This window comes from Ursus maritimus, unplaced genomic scaffold (genome assembly GCF_017311325.1).
Source record: "Ursus maritimus isolate PB19 unplaced genomic scaffold, ASM1731132v1 scaffold_3, whole genome shotgun sequence".
Taxonomy (NCBI): domain Eukaryota; kingdom Metazoa; phylum Chordata; class Mammalia; order Carnivora; family Ursidae; genus Ursus; species Ursus maritimus.
In genome coordinates, this window is record NW_024425563.1 from 42921391 (window position 1) to 42939511 (window position 18121).

At 37.0% G+C, this 18121-nt stretch overlaps 1 protein-coding gene across 3 annotated transcripts in view; it reads right to left on the reverse strand.

Moving 5' to 3' along the window:
• The window catches only part of BBS9 (Bardet-Biedl syndrome 9), a 415930-nt gene that overhangs the window by 377847 nt on the left and 19962 nt on the right, over positions 1-18121 (reverse strand). For 2 of the 3 annotated variants that reach the window (XM_008686476.2, XM_008686479.2), the window contains exons 3-5: positions 17087-17237; positions 14226-14290; positions 8427-8540 (exon numbers count right to left, since the gene is read on the reverse strand). In XM_008686476.2, the coding sequence (XP_008684698.1) occupies positions 8427-8540; positions 14226-14290; positions 17087-17237 (330 nt within the window). The remainder of the gene's footprint in view (positions 1-8426; positions 8541-14225; positions 14291-17086; positions 17238-18121) is intronic. The other variant, XM_008686478.2, reaches the window with a different exon arrangement.

The window sequence follows — 18121 nt, forward strand, 5'->3', positions numbered from 1 at the left end:
TGCTTTGCATATTCTGCAAAAATCCACCTAATACCTACTAGCCATAGATAAGACAAATCCTGGAGGTACAGAAGTCACTGTTGCCCTCCAAAGCTTCCAGACCAGGACTCACCATCTTGAACCTGAGCAATATCCTACAAATATAGTCCCACTCAGATTTCCCTCTCCCCAGGGAGTTTCCTTGCCCACTTCCCCTTGTAGGTGGTAGTCCCCTGCCATGGTCTCTGGAAAATCTCCTGCAGTGAGGGACTTCCCCTCGAATGCAATCCTGTCAAACCACCACCCAAATAAAGCTCACTGGGGGCTACTGACATCTCATAGTCATGCCTTTTTCTTTGATCAACTCCAAAATCCTCAAACTCACCACAGTTCATTATTTGACTACATTCCCCCAAAGGTCCACCCCTCTCCACTCTTAGTCTTAGTAGTTAATAGCAAAACTAGCCCTACCTCTCCCACACTTAACTCAGACTCAAGCTTAACTGCATTCCTTTAGTGACAGCGACTGGTTCAGAGATGGCCTAACCAGAGCCACCGAGTTGGAAAAAGACCTTTGCTGAGCCTTCTGGAAGGAAGGCAGGCACTTTTCACATGGACTAGAATCTAAGAAAATTTAGAGCTGCTATAGCCATCTTGAAACCAAGAGGAAATAGCCTGTCCAAGGAAATGGAAGCAAAAGATGAAAAGAGAGAAACCAAATCTGATCACACTGGAGGCCCAAATGGTGATAGCCAGTAAATGTCTTATTCTTGAATAAGCCTACTGTCAACTGCAGTTAAAAGAATCCTCAGTTTTGTCACCTAGCTGGCTCAGTCAGTAGAGCTGTAACTCCTGATCCCAGGGTCATGAGTCTGAGCCCCACGCTGGGTGTAGAGATTCCTTAAAAATAAAATCTTTATGGGGTGCCTGGGTGCCTCAGTTGGTTAAGTGTCTGACTCCTGATTTTGGCTCAGATCATGGTCTCAGGGTCATGAGATCAAGCCCCATGTTGGGCTCCACACTCAGCGCGAATCTGCTTGAGATTCTCTTCTTCTCCCTTTGCCCCATCCCCTGCTTACAAGCACGTACATACGTTCACTCTCCTTCTCTAAAATAAATAAGTAAATAAATTTCTTTGAAAAAAAAAAAAAAGAATCCTCAGTTGCACTAAAGGCAAGGTTAGAAAGAGAAAAGAAGCATGCCCAATAGAAAAGCAAAATTGTGGCACATACAGAAATTGAGAGGTATTGGTTTTTGATAGTAACATTTCTTTAAGTCTTGAGTTGTCTGTTACCTGGTAAGCTCAAAATATAAATATCCTCATGAAAAACAAAAATTAATAATCAAGAAAACTAATTTTAAAAATTAGAGCAGACTGAAGATAACAATATTATATTGTACACTTGAAAATCTGTTAAGAGATACTAATATCAAATAATTATATTATACACATGAAATTAACATAAGGTTGTATGTCAACTGTACCCCAATTTAAAAATCTGTTAAGAGGGTAGATCTCATGTTAATTGTCCTTACCACAGTAAAATTATAGATAGATAGACAAATACACACATACATAGATACATAGATGGAAGAAAAGAATAGAAAAGAAAAAAGAAAGGAAGGAAGGAAGGAAGGAAGGAAGGAAGGAAGGAAGGAAGGAAGGAAGGAAGGAAGGACGAACTGTCAGAGAAGGCTAAAAATTGAAAAAAGAATCAGATGGTGCTGATAATCTCTACTGAAGAATTAAAAAAACCTTTTTCCTATAAACCACAAATTCATTATGAAGAGAAGGCAATAATTCAACATGACTATAAAGCGCAAATTATGTGATAAGAAATAAAACTTGAAGGAACGGGCCCATCATAATCCAAACAGCATAACTGTTCAAATAAAAATGTATCCAAGTTAATTTTTTCAACAAAATGTTATGGAATACATTTTCTTTATCAGATCAAGATTCATGTTACCTCCTCAAAGACTTCTCCCTCCTTTTAAAACCTTTTCCCCTCCAGCTATAGCCTTACCTAACTTTCTCTTACCCTTCATAGTCAAACCTCTCCACAGAATAGCTTTCCTTTGTGATTTCCATTTCTTCCCTATGAATTTCTCATTCTGGGGCAACTGGACCAGGGCTCCTATCCTTCTGTTAAAATTGTTCTCCCTAAGATCACCAGTGACCTTCAAACAGCTAACTCCAATAGTTTCTTTTTAATACTCCAGCTGCTTAACCTCTGACTCTCCTGACTCCTTCCGTACCTCTTGAAACCCTCTGCCATGACTTGCTCTGTCTCTCCATTTATGTTTTAATCTCTTGTGTTCCTTCATCTCCTATCCCTATCCTTTAATTTGTCATTCTTAACAAATATAGTCATAGTACTCTATCCATCTCTAGAGTACAATATCCTTCTCCATAAGATTAGCTGGTAGCAAAAGAAAATTTTGCCTTACTAAAGGCTTTAAACTATAGGTAAGAAGGTCCATTTAGTAGCCTGAAAAATGCCAAAGTTTTTTAATGCAAAATAATTTTTCTTAAGTGCTGCAAAGTCTGAAAAATAATTTTCTCAAGAGGAACAAACCATCCCAGTGAGAATTTGAATAGCTCAGCCTATGGGCAATGAAAGCTTTATACTGAAGACTATAAAACTGTTCATTTATAGGAAACTGGGGTTAGTGACCTCCAGATTAAAGTGGATAAAAAAGAAGAGCTGAAATAAAATAGGTAACAGTACATTCCCCCACCTTTATGTACTATCTGCCCTGTACGCAAGCATGTGCATGCGCGCGCGCGCACACACACACACACACACACACACACACACACATTTATTCAGCCTGAGGAAGGTGCTCCATCCTCAAGGCTCCATTCTAACTCTGTACATATCCATTCTATTACAATCTACCTCATTATATCATAATTCTTAGTCTTTATTGCCCCCTAGGTTGCAAACTGCCTGACAACATAAACTATCTTTTTTTCATCTTTCTACTCCTAGAAACTAGTACAGTGCCTGGGTACTCAGAAGACTCTCAGTAAATGTGCACTGGAAGGATGGATGGATGGATGGATGGATGGATGGATGGAGAGAGATGATGCAAGGGAGGACTAACACCAGACTTATTCTAGTCCCTGAAAGTTACCATACATCTCCAACAAATCAACTATTTCTTCCCAATGTCCCTTTCGCACACTTGAAAGAGCCATATACATTGTAAGGTTTGCCAACTTGTCCCAACCTTACAGGACAAATTTGTGATAACTGAGGATATAACTATAGGGTCTCTAAGTCATATTATGAGTAAAGGAAGTTTTAACTCAATTATCTTGATGGTAGCAACATGTATTACATACACTAGATAAAGTATCTTATTTTACCAAGCTAAGTATTTGCAGTTGTTGACCTTAAAACAATAGCATTCTTTCTTCACTGTACCACTGGCTTTCTGTCAGTCCACATTAATGCTGTCCTTTTCACAATACAATTCTGAATTGGCAACCTTATCTTAACTAGGTATTTTTGCAAGCGTTAATTTGTCATTAGTATAAAAGGCAAAGATAAACTACCATTTTTATAAAAACCCAGAGTCACACGTTCTTTAAAAAAAAGCAATTTAGATTTATATCAGAGAAACTACAAACGTTTCTTAACTTCAAACACATCTCCCACGCTCCTTTTATTTAAAAAAGCCCAAAACAGCCATAATATCGGTCATTTTTCCCTAAAAAGTATAATATGGAAAGAATTTTAACTTAAATTCTGGAATGGTAGGTAGTAGTCTGAATAATGGAAGATATTAAGCAAATATTCTTCAACTATTTCATAAAACTAGATTTCCTATTTCCTTACCATTTTTCTCATTAATAGACATTACATGTAGCTTGACATAAAGCCAAACCTACTGCATCAAAGGAATGTACCTTTGAGTTTTTGCAAATGTATAAAAGGTGTTTTTGAAAGATTTTCTTAATGAACAAGCAAACAAAAAAGGTTAAAAAAACAGTCATCATTCTTTTGCTACTTTCAAATCATATTATTACCCACCCATGTATAACCTCTCTGATTATTGGGGGACTCAGGGAGGATTTTTCTTAGAAACCAAACCACAAACCAAAAAATCAAATGGAAAAAGCAAGTATCTGACCCAGAAGTTACTCAACATGTAGTCCATAATCTACAAAGAATCAAAGTTATGCACTAACTTCAGCCAAACCAAGATACTCTTCTTTCTAATAGGAAAGTTTTTTTCTGAATTAGGAAGATTAATTTACTCACAGCCCAGACAAAGAAGCATTTAAGAACGGTTAACACCACAAGATTCTGGAAGCAGAGAGTCTGAGCTAGAATCCCTTCTCTACCATTTGCTTAGTATATCGTGTTACTACTCAACCCGTAAAGCATTTAGAGCAGTGCCTAGTACGGAACAGTACTCAGCAGATGGAGGACAGCAACACACCTCTAGATCTCTGAGACCTGGCATCACTGAGGAGAGTCTCAGAAATTCAAACTCAGGTCCAATTCTGGACTTAACAAAGTTAGAACCTGCATTTTTATCAAGATCCCATTGTGATTCAAATGCAATTGAGAAGCACAGCTAGAAAGCATTTTTACATTATATTCTGAAATGTTATCTACTATAATTTTTTTTTAAAACCACTCTATTACTTTTCTGCAACATGAAGAAGTTAAGTTTATTTTTAGTACAAAGTAAAGTATTATTTGGGCTCAAAATTCCTCCACTGGTGATTTCTTACCATACCTTATTTAAAGGTAGAAACAACTAAAATCCAAGGTTGTAGAGGACTGCCATCTAGTGGTAGTTTATTCTGGTGCACATGCAAAATAAATTCACTCTGCCTCCCCACCCCCACCCCCCCATTCCTTATAAACCGATTTGTTTAAAATGGGGCCAGGTTTTCTGCTTAATTTCTTTCTTCAGGACTACTGACATGATTATACAACTAAATAATTCCACAAGAAGGCATCCTAAATACAGAGGAAGATAGAAGACAACAAATTTTAAGTTTCCTTTTTTAAATTCAGATCACGTCTAGGGAAGTTTTCAAATTAAAAGACTGACCCACTCGCTCCTAGAAAGGTGCACATTAGGCACACACAGTGACATCAGGCTTAGAAAATGGGCTTTGTATTGAAATGCGCATATCCTGGAGTGACTTTTACTTTCTTCTCCTTAAGTTCTGTCCTTTTTACAATTTATTTATATAGTATATGGCAGGGAGCGTTTTCAGATTGAGAAAAAAATTTTTATGACCTCTGACTCAATATCCCCATTTCCACATTCTATCCTAGGGAAATAATCAGAAATGTGGACAAAGATTTATGTACAAAGATGTACATTTCGCAAACAAAACAATCTTAATGGCTTCATAATAACCTACTGAATCTATGCATCAAAATTTAGTCATTCTCCTCTATTACTCATTTAGATCAATTCTAATTTTTCTCTATTACAAATAAATATATAAATGTACCTATGAAAGGAAGGAAGGGGAAAGAGGAAAGAAATAACTATATGGCAACTTGATATGATTTTTCTGTATTTTGGATCATTTCCTAATATACATTGCCATAAGTCACATGTAACCATCCATAACCATTTCATAGTTTTCAATAGCCAACCTGCTTTGTGAGAGTGTTATGTCATTTTACATGGCCCCAAGCAATATAGGATATGTAGACTGTACTATCACCTCTCTAGCAACAGATTTTATCCCATGGCTAATTTTTTTTAACAATTGTATTGAGATATATTTTACATATCACCTCTTTAAAATATACAGCTCAAGTATTTACTCTATTTTCAGAACAGCACGACCATTATCATAATCTAATTTTAGAACATTTTTATCCTCCCAAAAAGAAATCATGTACCTATTAGTAGTAACTCCCTATTACCCCTGGAAATCTGCCAATATGGCTGATTTTTACTAATTTACCAAACCCACTACTTTTTCATATTTTTTGTAGAGACCACGATGATATAACGTGTTTCAAACCCGTTAAATGGAATAATCACTTCTGCTACTCAGACATTTCTGTTTCAAATTGTGAAATGTTCTGCTTAACCATAGGAAAGTAAAAGCATGTCAGAAAGGCCTCTTGCTTTTTCAAAAGATACTTTTTAAGTGTAAGGCATAATTTAAGAACTAAGAGAAGGTATGATATAAGTACAAAGTCATCTGCTCTTTTCAAAACAATTAGCAACTATCATTACTTTGGAAGTCCATTATTAAATCTAGCAAAAATGCCACACAAAAGCAAGGAATCCTTTTTTACTGACTTAAAACTTTATTTTGATTGGGTTAACCTAATTGGTTTTTTTTAAAGTACAGTACAATCAATAAAACATGTAATAGGTGGTCTCAAGAATTGTCTTGATTCTACCAAAAAAAATTAAAACTTACTTTCATTTTGCCAAAGCACTTTTTTCTTACCATAATTTTTTGGACTCCAGATGCACAGAATTTAGAAATTTGCTTTTTGAAGATTTAGTAGAGGGAAAAGAATTAAAACAGTTTATTAAACAACAGAGGCCTGTTGTCAGACATTTTTTTTTAAGAACAGTGAAAATCATATGTGGCCTGCTTTTATTTCATTTATTTGTGGATTTATTAATGTCTAACGAACACCAGGGAATCTACCACCCAGCCCCAGAACTAGGACCTCATCAATACCTTCCATCTGTGTGCTCCTACCTTGCCTGCCCACACCCGAAGGAACCTCACTTCTGAATTTAGGATTTCTCACTCCCTTGCTTTTTTAAAAAATAACTTTATTGAGGTGTAACTTCTGCACAATAAGCTGCACATATTTAAAGTGTACAATTTTGGGGCATCTGGGTGGTGCAGTTGGTTAAGCATTCAACTCTTGGTTTTGGCTCAGGTCATGATTTCAGGGTCATGAGATTGAGCCCTGAGTCAGGCTCCACACTCAGTGTGGAGTCTGCTTCAGATTCTCTCTCCTTCTCCCTCCGTCCCTCCTGCTTGTGCTCTCTCTCTCCCCCACCCCTCTCTCTCTCAAATAAATAAGTAAATAAATACATTTAGAAAATTTAAAAAAAAAGAACAGTGAAAATCAGTTCGTTCTGATAGCTGAGGTTAGGAAGGAATACTTCACTGATAAAAGTTAGTCTCTCATCAAATTTTAGCTCTTTCTCTCCTCTCTTCATCCAACTCCACACATCTCCCATATTCCTTAAATAATCCAAACATTCCTATTACTCAACTTAAGCAATTCTGCAATCCAGCCAAGTGTTTTGTTTCATATCACTGTATGCAAAACATTTATTTGTACATCACCACTTAAAATATTCCTGTTAATGATACACTCATATTCATTCTTCCTTGCCTTTATCTCTATGTATGAAAAAACTGAGTTCACACAAATGACTTCCAAAATAAAAGTCATTTTTTTCATGTCACTAAAGAAAAATCTAACATAAGTAGTCTACATCTTAATACAATGTTTAAACAATAAACTCATAAAAATATGAGCCCAGAAAGAGGCAAAATATTATGAAATCCCTAGTACATGTTCCACAGGTGCCCCCCCCCACACACACACACAGGTTAAGTGTCACTACCTGGCTTCCTGTCCTCACTCCAGCACCAGTGGCTCCTCTATCACCCTATCACAGTGAAGTGAGACGAGGTAGGTGGTAGATAAAAAAAAAAACTCTCCCATGCTGACAGCTACAGTGTACCCAAGCAACCACTAAGCCCTGGTAACTCAGGAAGCTCTGGGATTAGGGTGGGCAGGCTGCACATAGCCCCATGCTACTTAGAAAAAGATACCCCCAGGTGGAAGGAACCCAGCCTCACTGAGCCAATACTTGGTAAATGTAATGCCTTTGTGAAATTTAGAAAAGGCCCACTTCCTCTGGGGAGGTTTATTCCAGGCCAGGGCACATGGCTTGATGAGCAGGATGAGGTCTGCATTTCAGTCTCTGCTTGCCGCCAGTCCAGGCGCCCCAGTGCAGAAACAACCTACAGAACCCTGTGCAGTGGCCCTGGAGGAGGGCAAGGTGGGGAGAGGGTTCTGCAGCTTCACCCTGCCTATCACAAGTAGGACAGGGACACCCTATCAAGGAGATCAACCCCTTCTTCCACCGAGAGAGGCAGTCACACAGTTCTACCCAAAAAAGCTCAATTTCAGTCAGCTCATGTACAAAGACAAAATTCAAAGAAAAGAGACTTTTAGAAATATCCCTGCAGACCACATAAAAGTACTGGTTACAGGAAAATCAAACACATTTGATGTTTAAAGTTTTCTCTTTTCATTATTTTGCTTACAACTCGAACATAAAGGTCTCAGTAAAATATGTTTAACTCGCTCTGAGATTCATACCCTCTGATACTCCATTTTTTTATGGCCAAATATCCTAAATCTGGTACTTGCAATAGCACACTCATGATTAACGCAAATTACCTTTTACACCACCAAATGATCCATAAGTCATATTGCAGGCTGTTCTCTGAAGATTATGCTCATACATCAATTTGATCTGATATTGGTTTCCATGTTCCACATTACCCAAGGTTCCTAAGGAGAAAAAAATTACAGAAGTGCTTTGTATTTGTTTACATTTAAAAATATTCATTTCTTCTCATCCTCCACACCAATTGTAAGTAATTCAATTTCAGTGAAATTTAAAATGACAAAGCACTAAAACAATGTGTATTATGAATAATTAGCACACTGATGACACAGAATGCCAACACAATTAGAATAATTTCAGTCTTGGGTAGCTTACACCATTAGATGAAATACCACCCTGGATGACATTTCTTATCTATTTCCATTATGTTTGAGTAAAGTGTAATTATTTAAATAAAAACAAAACCATCCAATTTCAGTTCTGAAATAAATGAGGTTAAGTTCCTTACACTTTAAACAATAACATAGCAAAGACATGACTTCAAAGTGTCTTAGAAAAAACTCCCCACACTTTCAAGCAATTCAGTTTCCTGTCCCAACTCTCAAAATACTCAAGCCCCTAATACATTATATCCTAATTTAATGGAGAGATATTCTAAGTTTCCTTTAGCAAGTAAATAGGAAAAGATGTTTTATTTGAAGTCCACAGGAAGAATCTCCTTCAAAATGAAGATACTTTTTCTGCATGTAATAGATCATATGTACTATAATTACTTTTCATTTCTTTCCAAATTTGAAAAGATTCTTTTTTTTTTAATAAAGATTGTATATATTTATTTGAGAGAGAGAGAGAGAGCACAAGCAGGAGGAGGAAGGGGCAGAGGAAGAGGGAGAAGCAGACTCCCCACCAAGCACAGAGCCACAGAGGGCTCGATCCCAGGACCCCAAGATCACAACCAAAGCTGAAGGAAGATGCTCAAGCAAGTGAGCCATCCAGGTGCCCCAAAAAGATTCCTTATATTTATTTTACTCTCTGGTTGTTAGGCTTTCTAGAGTACTTACAGCTGAAGCTATGTCCCAGTAACCAGGCAAGAACATTATAGTTAAAAGAGATGATAGAAAGAAACAGGATTCAGAATGCAACTTTTTCCATTAAGGAGTATCTTTGTCTTTCATTCAAAAATGCAAAATTTAAAGAAAAACTTAAAATATAAAGCAAATGAAATAGTCCCCAAACTGGACAGTATTAAATCATTAAAACAATCTAAACATATATGTCTTTCTGTATGTGTATACATATTTATACATGAGCATTTATTTGGTTTTTGTCCAAAAGGTTTTACCAATGTATACTGAGGTTATAAGAACAAGATATTTCCATTTCCATTTTAGAAGTGAGGTAAGTATCCAAAGTCAAAAAAAAAATTTAAGGAACGCCTGGGTGGCTCAGTCTCTTAAGAGTCCGACTTCAGAGCAGGATCCTGAGATTGAGTCCCGCGTCAAGCTCCTTGCTCAGCGGGGGCCTGCTTCTCCCTCTGCCTGCCACTCCCCCTGCTTGTGCACACTCTCTCTCTCTGATAGATAGATAGATAGATAGATAGATAGATAGATAGATGTTTAAGGAATTTCCCCAAAATCACACAGCTGGTAAAGGACAAAGTACTCAAGCTAGGTCTTTAGAATTAGCACCATATAACCTGGTGCCTGGCTGTCCATCATTTTACAACTTGGAAAAAACTTGGTAAGCCAATGATAATTTTCCTAAACAAACCAGCCATCAAAAAACATCATTGCCACCTCCACCTTTCTCAGCCTGGTCTTTTCTTCATTTGGAAGGTGAAGGGTTGAAAGAGAAAACTAACAGGGGAGGATTTCTTGGAGGAAAACCATTTCTATTCCGATTTATACCCCTAAAAATGGGAACAACAGACTTCACATACCAAAAGAAACAAAGAGAAAGAAGACTCAAATTTGCCTGCTAACCCTGATAGGTGAAAGCTTTGTGGACTCTAAATGGTAGTAAAATCAGTAATGTCCAGGGAAACTGAGGGGTAATCGCAAACACGTGGGTCAAAAAAAAAAGAAAAGGAAAAACACACATACTAAATAACTCACAGCCTTAACCTTAGGAGAGGTCTAGCCTCCAAGAAACCAAGAAAGAAGTTCCAAGAAACATTTGGTTTGTCCCTGCAGAAATTACAAACTTCATCCTGTACCTAAAACCAGATCAACCCCTCTGAGTAAAGAATGCACTTACAGATGTTTGCTAGCTGAAAGGTCGGTGAACACAGGGGTCAGCATTCAATACTTATACAAACTTGGCATGAAATGACACTACGATTTGTGTTCTGAAAAAGCTCCAAAGGCATTGCTAATCTTCAAATTTCAGGTAATAGCACTTCAAAACTTAATAGTGCACCTATGGAGAACAGAAGACAATTTGTCCTCCTTAGATACTACTTTGGAATAAAGGTAGTATCTGAAAAATCTAAAATTTCTGACCATTTTTTTCTAGAGAAGCATCAATGACACAAGATTAAAATTACTTATACACAGGTTTTGTCCAGGGATATACAGATTGAATACAGCAAGTGTATCTCTATAAATACAGTCCATGTATAGCTAAAATTAATATGAAGTTTCAATTAGAAAGCAAAATGGATATTAGAACATTGACACTGTTGGCCTTATTTAAACACGATTTGATTTAAACAAAAAATTCTCTGGAAAAACCAAAGGTCACCTTGACAACAGTTTTTGGTGCAATTTTAGATAACTGTGGAGAAATCTAATGAAGTTAAATGAAATAAAAACCACTACAGAGTAAATTAAAAGGCTCGTTGTGTTAAATAACCAAATTAGATTATATAAAGTAAAAAAAACACATCTTTTGGCCCACTCACAGCAAACATTAAAATTCTATAAATACGTCAAATGCTTAGCAAATGCTTGTTGAAGTACAATTTTTTGGAAAGGAATATTTAAGAGGACATAATCAGTATGGCTTATGCTCACACATCTGTAACCATTTACTCAGAAACTGAAGCCCATCAGAAAGGAATGTGAAATGCCATGTGATGCTTTTTCGTTAGGTATGATAAGGTGAGCTAACTCCATTTAAGCAAGACCCTGCTATTTCTCTATATTAAGCATACATTTGATAACATATCACCCACTAAAAAGAGGTCAGCACAGCAGCCTGACTATGAAGGGTTGTTTGGTGTATCCAGGAGGTCTCCTCTAGTATGGCTCAAATCTTTGTTAGAAGCATGCAGCATAAAAAGAAAACAAAAAATATTTGGGGAGAGGGCAGTTGGAGGTGAGAATGTCAAGTTCAACTAACATTTTCATCTGTTGACACCAGCGGTTTTACTTAAACTAAAAACTGTTTATGCTTGCTAGGTAAAAAAAAAGCTAGGTAAAAGTTCAGTCTGGAACCTCAAGAAACATATTCAAGAGAACAAAAACATTAACTTCCCTGCTTCGCAATTTAAACCAAGCCAGAAAAAATACACAAATTGTCAGCCTCCAAATATCATAAGAGGCTGAAGAAATGAGAGACAGAAAAGGAAAGTGAGGTGGGGCATAAGGGAATGTAGTTTGGAGAACTCTTTATCCCCAGAGAATACAAAGCTTGCAAACGAATACAAAGAATAAAAGAGCAATAAAATCACCATTCCTATGACAAATAACTTTCATTTTCAACATTAATTTGAAGGAAAATACCAATGTCCCATAAACAAGTTGTGACCAAACATGCCAGTTTCTTTCAGCAGGTCTTCTTGGTAAACATACACTGTATCACTAGTCTATTATGCCTACGCCCCAGAGAAGCTCTAAAGGTTTCTGTCTTTCTGGGCCATCATTCAAATGGGACCAGGGAAGGCTAAGAGTTTTACCTGATTTCTAGTTGTAGGATTCTTCCCTCTCCTGCCCTCTTAGAACCCCCAGAAGGGACCAATTCTCCAAGAAATATTCAGGGGTAACTCGGCACAAGTTGCCCTCCTCCATGTCCTGTGTAACCCAGTTAATAGTATCATCTCACTGTTAACAGCCTTATGATGGAAAACAGAGGAACAACTAGATGCATGCAGTAAAGTAGCCTAAATCACATCTTCTCCATTTATTCTGGAACACTAAATATTCGCCCTATCACTAGGAAAAGCAACATCTTTTACCATGAAACCAATGGCAGTGTTTACCAAGACAGAGAGGTAGTATATTGGGCTTCTGACTTGTAAACAGAAAAATGGAAAAGAAAATGATAGTGATAACAGAGAAAAAAAAAAAAGAAGGAAGAACAAAAACAACACTGAGTAATAAAGAGCCACTACCAATTGCCTCAGCACCCCCCAAAAATTAGTTCACTCATTTAGTCAACATATGCCTACCATATACCATAGGCCAGGTTACCAAGCCTGCCTTAGAAATCTAACAGACCTTCACCCTCAAAAACAGACTACTTAAGAATATCCAGCTCAGGGGCACCTAGGTGGCTGAGTTGTTGAGCATCTGACTCTTGTTCAGTTCAGGTCTTGATCTCAGGCTTATGAGTTCAAGCCCCACATTGGGCTCCACGCTAGGTGTATAAATATACACACATAAATACAGTAAAGACAAATCATTACTCATACTGAAAGCAAAATATAAAGAAACCCCAAATCAAGAGAATGAGTATAAAAGATCCAAATCCTAGAAGCTAATTTTTTTTTAATTTTATTTATTTGACAGAGAGAGAGACAGCCAGCGAAAGAGGGAACACAAGCAGGGGGAGTGGGAGAGGAAGAAGCAGGCTTCCCAGGGAAGCAGGGAGCCCAATGCGGGGCTCGATCCCAGGACCCTGGGATCACGCCCTGAGCCGAAGGCAGACACTTAACGACTGAGCCACCCAGGTGCCCCTAGAAGCTAATATTTACAGCAAACTCCAAAGAACACCTCTAGTATAAGGAAGAGACCTAGAAAGAATTAGCTTTATTGTACCCATAAAAAATTTCCCCAATATTGACATCCATGAAAATAACTCTCTCAGCTTGAACTAAAATTTATCTAACTACTACAACAAAAATTTTTTAAGTTACCTTTTATATTTAAAAAGGATCAAAATGCTGAAACCAAACTACAATTAACTGCCATACTGGTACCTACATAAGAGTGTCAGAGAATGAAGCCTGATTAGACCTCAAACAAGTGCGTTAAGGCAGATTGAGTAAAAACAACCAAAAGTTGAGAAATCTGAACTGTAAAGAGAAACCATTTGAGGTTCATTCAAGAAAAAGTACTTTAACACATCATGACTCTCAGCATCTAATGAATTTTGTTGTTGCTATTAAACATTTCTTAAAACTCAAGTGTTCTGGATAAAAACTACAGCATAAGGAATATAGTCAATGGTACTGTAATAGGATTGTATGGTGACAGATGATAGCCACACTTATGGTGAGCGCAGCATAATGTAGAGAATTGAAATCACTATGTTGTACACCTGAAACTAATGTAACATTGTGTATCAGCTATACTTTAATAAAAAATCAACAAAAATTTTTTGAAACACTTAAGTATCCTAAGTATGCAGAATTGGCCTCTCTTAGTCACAGACAATCCTGGACACAATTCCTGGGAAGGAGATTACAAGGCATCCTCTACTAGAAATTTAAATACACATATAAATAGCAAACCAGGCCTAAGTACCTGAAAAAATAAACAAACAAGGGAAAATGTTAACCAAGATAAGAAAATCTTCAACCAAATGTTTTCTTTTCTCTAGCAAGTGAACATAAGTGAGTATCCATTCTTATATAATATTAAGATGTTTTTAATACAAATTTTACATTAGAAAAAAATGTTTCTTACCTGAGACAGAATAGACACAAAGTTTTCTAGAATGCAACACAGCCAAATGAAGCATTTCAGTACCTCTGAAAAATGGGAAAAGTTTTAAAAGTTTAAATATCAATTTCAGATATAACCAAAAAAATTATAATTTTTAAAAGAGATTATAACCACAACCAACCATCAGTAAACTAAAAATTTACTAGATAACATGCAAAACTGAAAAATAAATGCAACAACAAATACCCACTTTGACAATCCAAGAGGCTCAAGGACTCTGCCTCAAGGAATTGCCTTCAATTGAAGTCTGTGGAGCCTCCCAGGAAAAGTCATATCAGACAGAGGCCCCTTCATGAGGCTCTCCCATAATACAGAGATCCAAGTTCTGGTCCTGTCTCTCTGGTTAATCAACCTATGACCTTGGGCAGATTACTTAATCTCCCTGAGCCTGTTTCCCCCTCTGGAAAGTAAGAGGTTTCAATTAAATGAAATAAAATCATGTGACAGCACCTTGCAAAGTATAAGGCACCAAAGAATGCTAATCATTATTAGTAAATGGCACATGTCACTTCCAGCTCAGAAATTTTATTAAAGGCCCTGAAAATATTTCAGTTTGGATTTAACTGCCCGTGTCACCAATACACTTCTCAGCCCCTATCAAGTGGTTTCCAAGACATAACACAGTCTAGAAATCCTAAGTCCAGTCTTCAAGGGTCAGGTCAGTGGATAGAAATGAGTAAAGGGTGTAAATGGCTGTGGTCTGCTACAGAGTAGGGCCAGACTAGAGGAAGCAACTACTCCTCAGTTCTGGGCATGTGGGCAATTTCTGGCCATAGAGAAGCCAGAAAGCGGGGATTTTATATGAAATCTCCTGGTTCTTAAATACTAGCAACTCTTTTAAGTTTAAAACACATCTGCAAGCAGTCCTCCAGTGTACAACCTCTGATACAGACTCTGTTCTAAACTAGAAAGACTATAATTGAAATCTGAAGACCTGGATTGGGGTCCTGACTGTGCGCCTTGGTATCCACGTAATCATTTACCCTTTCAGAGTGTTAGTCTTTCATTTACAAAATAAGAATTATATTAGATAATACCTGCAAAACATTGTCATAACGAATGTAAATGCTCACTATCCACTCTACTAACAGAAAATGAAAATATATACAACTATTACACACTCAATATTGACTTCAAAAAATAATTATTGCCCTGCACACTCAAAACAATTTTTCTCTCATACACAGGAAAAGAACATTATGTCATGGAAAGAGAGTATGGAGTCAGACAGACCTGGGTCTAAATCCTGGCTGTGTGACCTAAAACTCTGAGCTCACATCTCACAGGTAAGATTAATGAAATAGTACTAGTTACTTAATACCAGTACAGTATCCATTCATTAATGTTAACCTCCTCCCTTCCATCAAGCTATACTTAGAACAACTGAACAGAACGATCATGACAGCACCTCACTCTTTTAAAAAATGAAAAGATAAAAATGCTTTTTTAAAAGCAAGATTCCTTCTGTCTCCTTATTTTATAAATCTATCATGCCTAATATATGCTAGGTATACAACAGGCACTTAATCATCATCTACTTTTAGATGGAGTAGATATTTACCAACCACATCAGACACAAAATCTCTCTGATCCAGCCTATCACAGTGCTTAAAAGTCCTATCTCGTGCCCTGCCTACAGCACCTTCATGAAGCACCTCCCCATCAGAATGAAACATCACTAGAAGGGGGTTAATGTTCAAGAATTGTTGTTCAGGGGCACCTGGGTAGCACAGCGGTTAAGCGTCTGCCTTCGGCTCAGGGCGTGATCCCGGCATTATGGGATCGAGCCCCACATCGGGCTCCTCGGCTATGAGCCTGCTTCTTCCTCTCCCACTCCCCCTGCTTGTGTTCCCTCTCTCTCTGGCTGTCTCTATCTCTGTCGAATAAATAAATAAAATCTTTAAAAAAAAAAAAAAAAGAATTGTTGTTCAGGTTTTTCTAGCAAGAGTCAAGGCCCTGAATAAGTGGAAATTGGAGCCAGTAAATTATGACGAGCAATTGCAGTAGTCAAAATCCAGAGCTCAGGGCACTCCCAGACTTAGGAAGGCAAAGGAAGCTTTAAAAGAAAAAGAAAAAAAAAAAAAAAAAAAAAAAAAGTAAGGGATAACAAGACCACCTCTATCTCTATAAATTTTCACAATACATACTTTTATAAATGATTAAGAAATACAGGCTCAATCTTAAGAAAACTCATATATGACAATAAGATAAAATCAGCAGTATCATTGGGAAGTAAAAAGCAGACATACTACACAAACTGCAAACTAATAAACAGCTTCCTAAAATCAATTAGGATTAAAAATAAAGTACTTTGAAACAAAGCTCTTGCAAGAGTAAGACTTACTTTGTGGACTGAGCTGGCTTCTTTCAAGAAACTAAGGACCTTTCGACACCAAATAAGTGCAATAATTCATTTTAAACCTTCAAAGTTATGTGTCAAATACCATAACTGCTACTTTGTCTAATTATTTAAACAGATATTTATATAACCTGGACAATTAGTGCTTTAAATAAGTGAATACTTTCTATTTCTTTATTTACTTTCAAAAGCTTATCTCTTTTCCTTTAAACTTCTGATATGTCAGGCATGTTAGGTCTATTACTATTTAAAAAAAAAAAAGTCCTAAGTTATTCTCTTTGTGCAGGTTTCCGTATAAAAAAAATGTTCAGTACATGAGGTACACTCAAGTAACAGTATCCAGAAAATACATTTAACTCATGGATAATCCTTTTTTTCATTTAAGAATCCACAAAACTGACACAGTCAGGGAATGACATACTCCAATTAAGATAAAATGTCAGAATTAATGAGCTGTACTTACGAAACAAATTTCCCTACTTCCACTTGCAATATTGGATCTCGTAGATGCACTTCTAGAAGCAAATCTTCAGCTTGAGCTCCATCTCCTGTTTTTACAGGATGGGGATTAAAGATTCTTAGGTATCCCATAAAGCTACCCACAATTATTTTATCTGTAGAGAGATGTTTTTAAAAGATATAAGAAGAAACAAACATTAGCAACAAAATTTGTTTGGAAATAAACTTTCTAATGTCTAAAAGAAAAATTTTAAAAATTAAAACAATCAAGTCTTGCTTCATATACAAAGGCTGATATGCCAGCAGATGAAATAATTAAAATGAACTCATTTTAATAACATAGCTTTTCAAAAACAACTTTTTTTTATATCACCAATATTCAAGCATACTAACATGTTATGTGTTTTTCCTCAGCCCTGCTTTGATGTCAGTAGTTATAATTTAACTCAGTCAAAGCAAGTCCTTTTACAAAAGACTCGTATAAGGTTGTACACTGATTTCATCATAGAGTGTCAACTCTACAGCTGTCAAAATCATTGTATTAAAACGAATTCTGGGGCGCCTGGGTAGCGCAGTCGTTAAGCGTCTGCCTTCAGCTCAGGGCGTGATCCTGGCGTTTCAGGATCGAGTCCCACATCGGGCTCCTCGGCTGGGAGCCTGCTTCTTCCTCTCCCTCTCCCCTGCTGTGTTCCCTCTCTCGCTGGCTGTCTCTCTGTCACATAAATAAATAAAATCTTTAAAAAAATAAAAAAATAAAAATAAAAAAAATAAAACAAATTCTGAGCCTTCACTAGATAGAATGCTCTGATGAACAATGTCTGTACTTGGACACAAGAGGGGGAAATGGTAAGACAGGTCTTGTGGGTTGAATTGTGTCCCCCTGCCAAAAAAAGGTATGTTGAAATCCTAACCCCCAGTACCTGTGATTTTATTTGGAAATAGGGCCTTCACAGATGTAATCAAGTTAAGACGAGGTCACACTCAATTAGGTGTGCGATAAAACTCTCTTATAAGAAGAGAAAGCGGGGGGGGGGGGGGG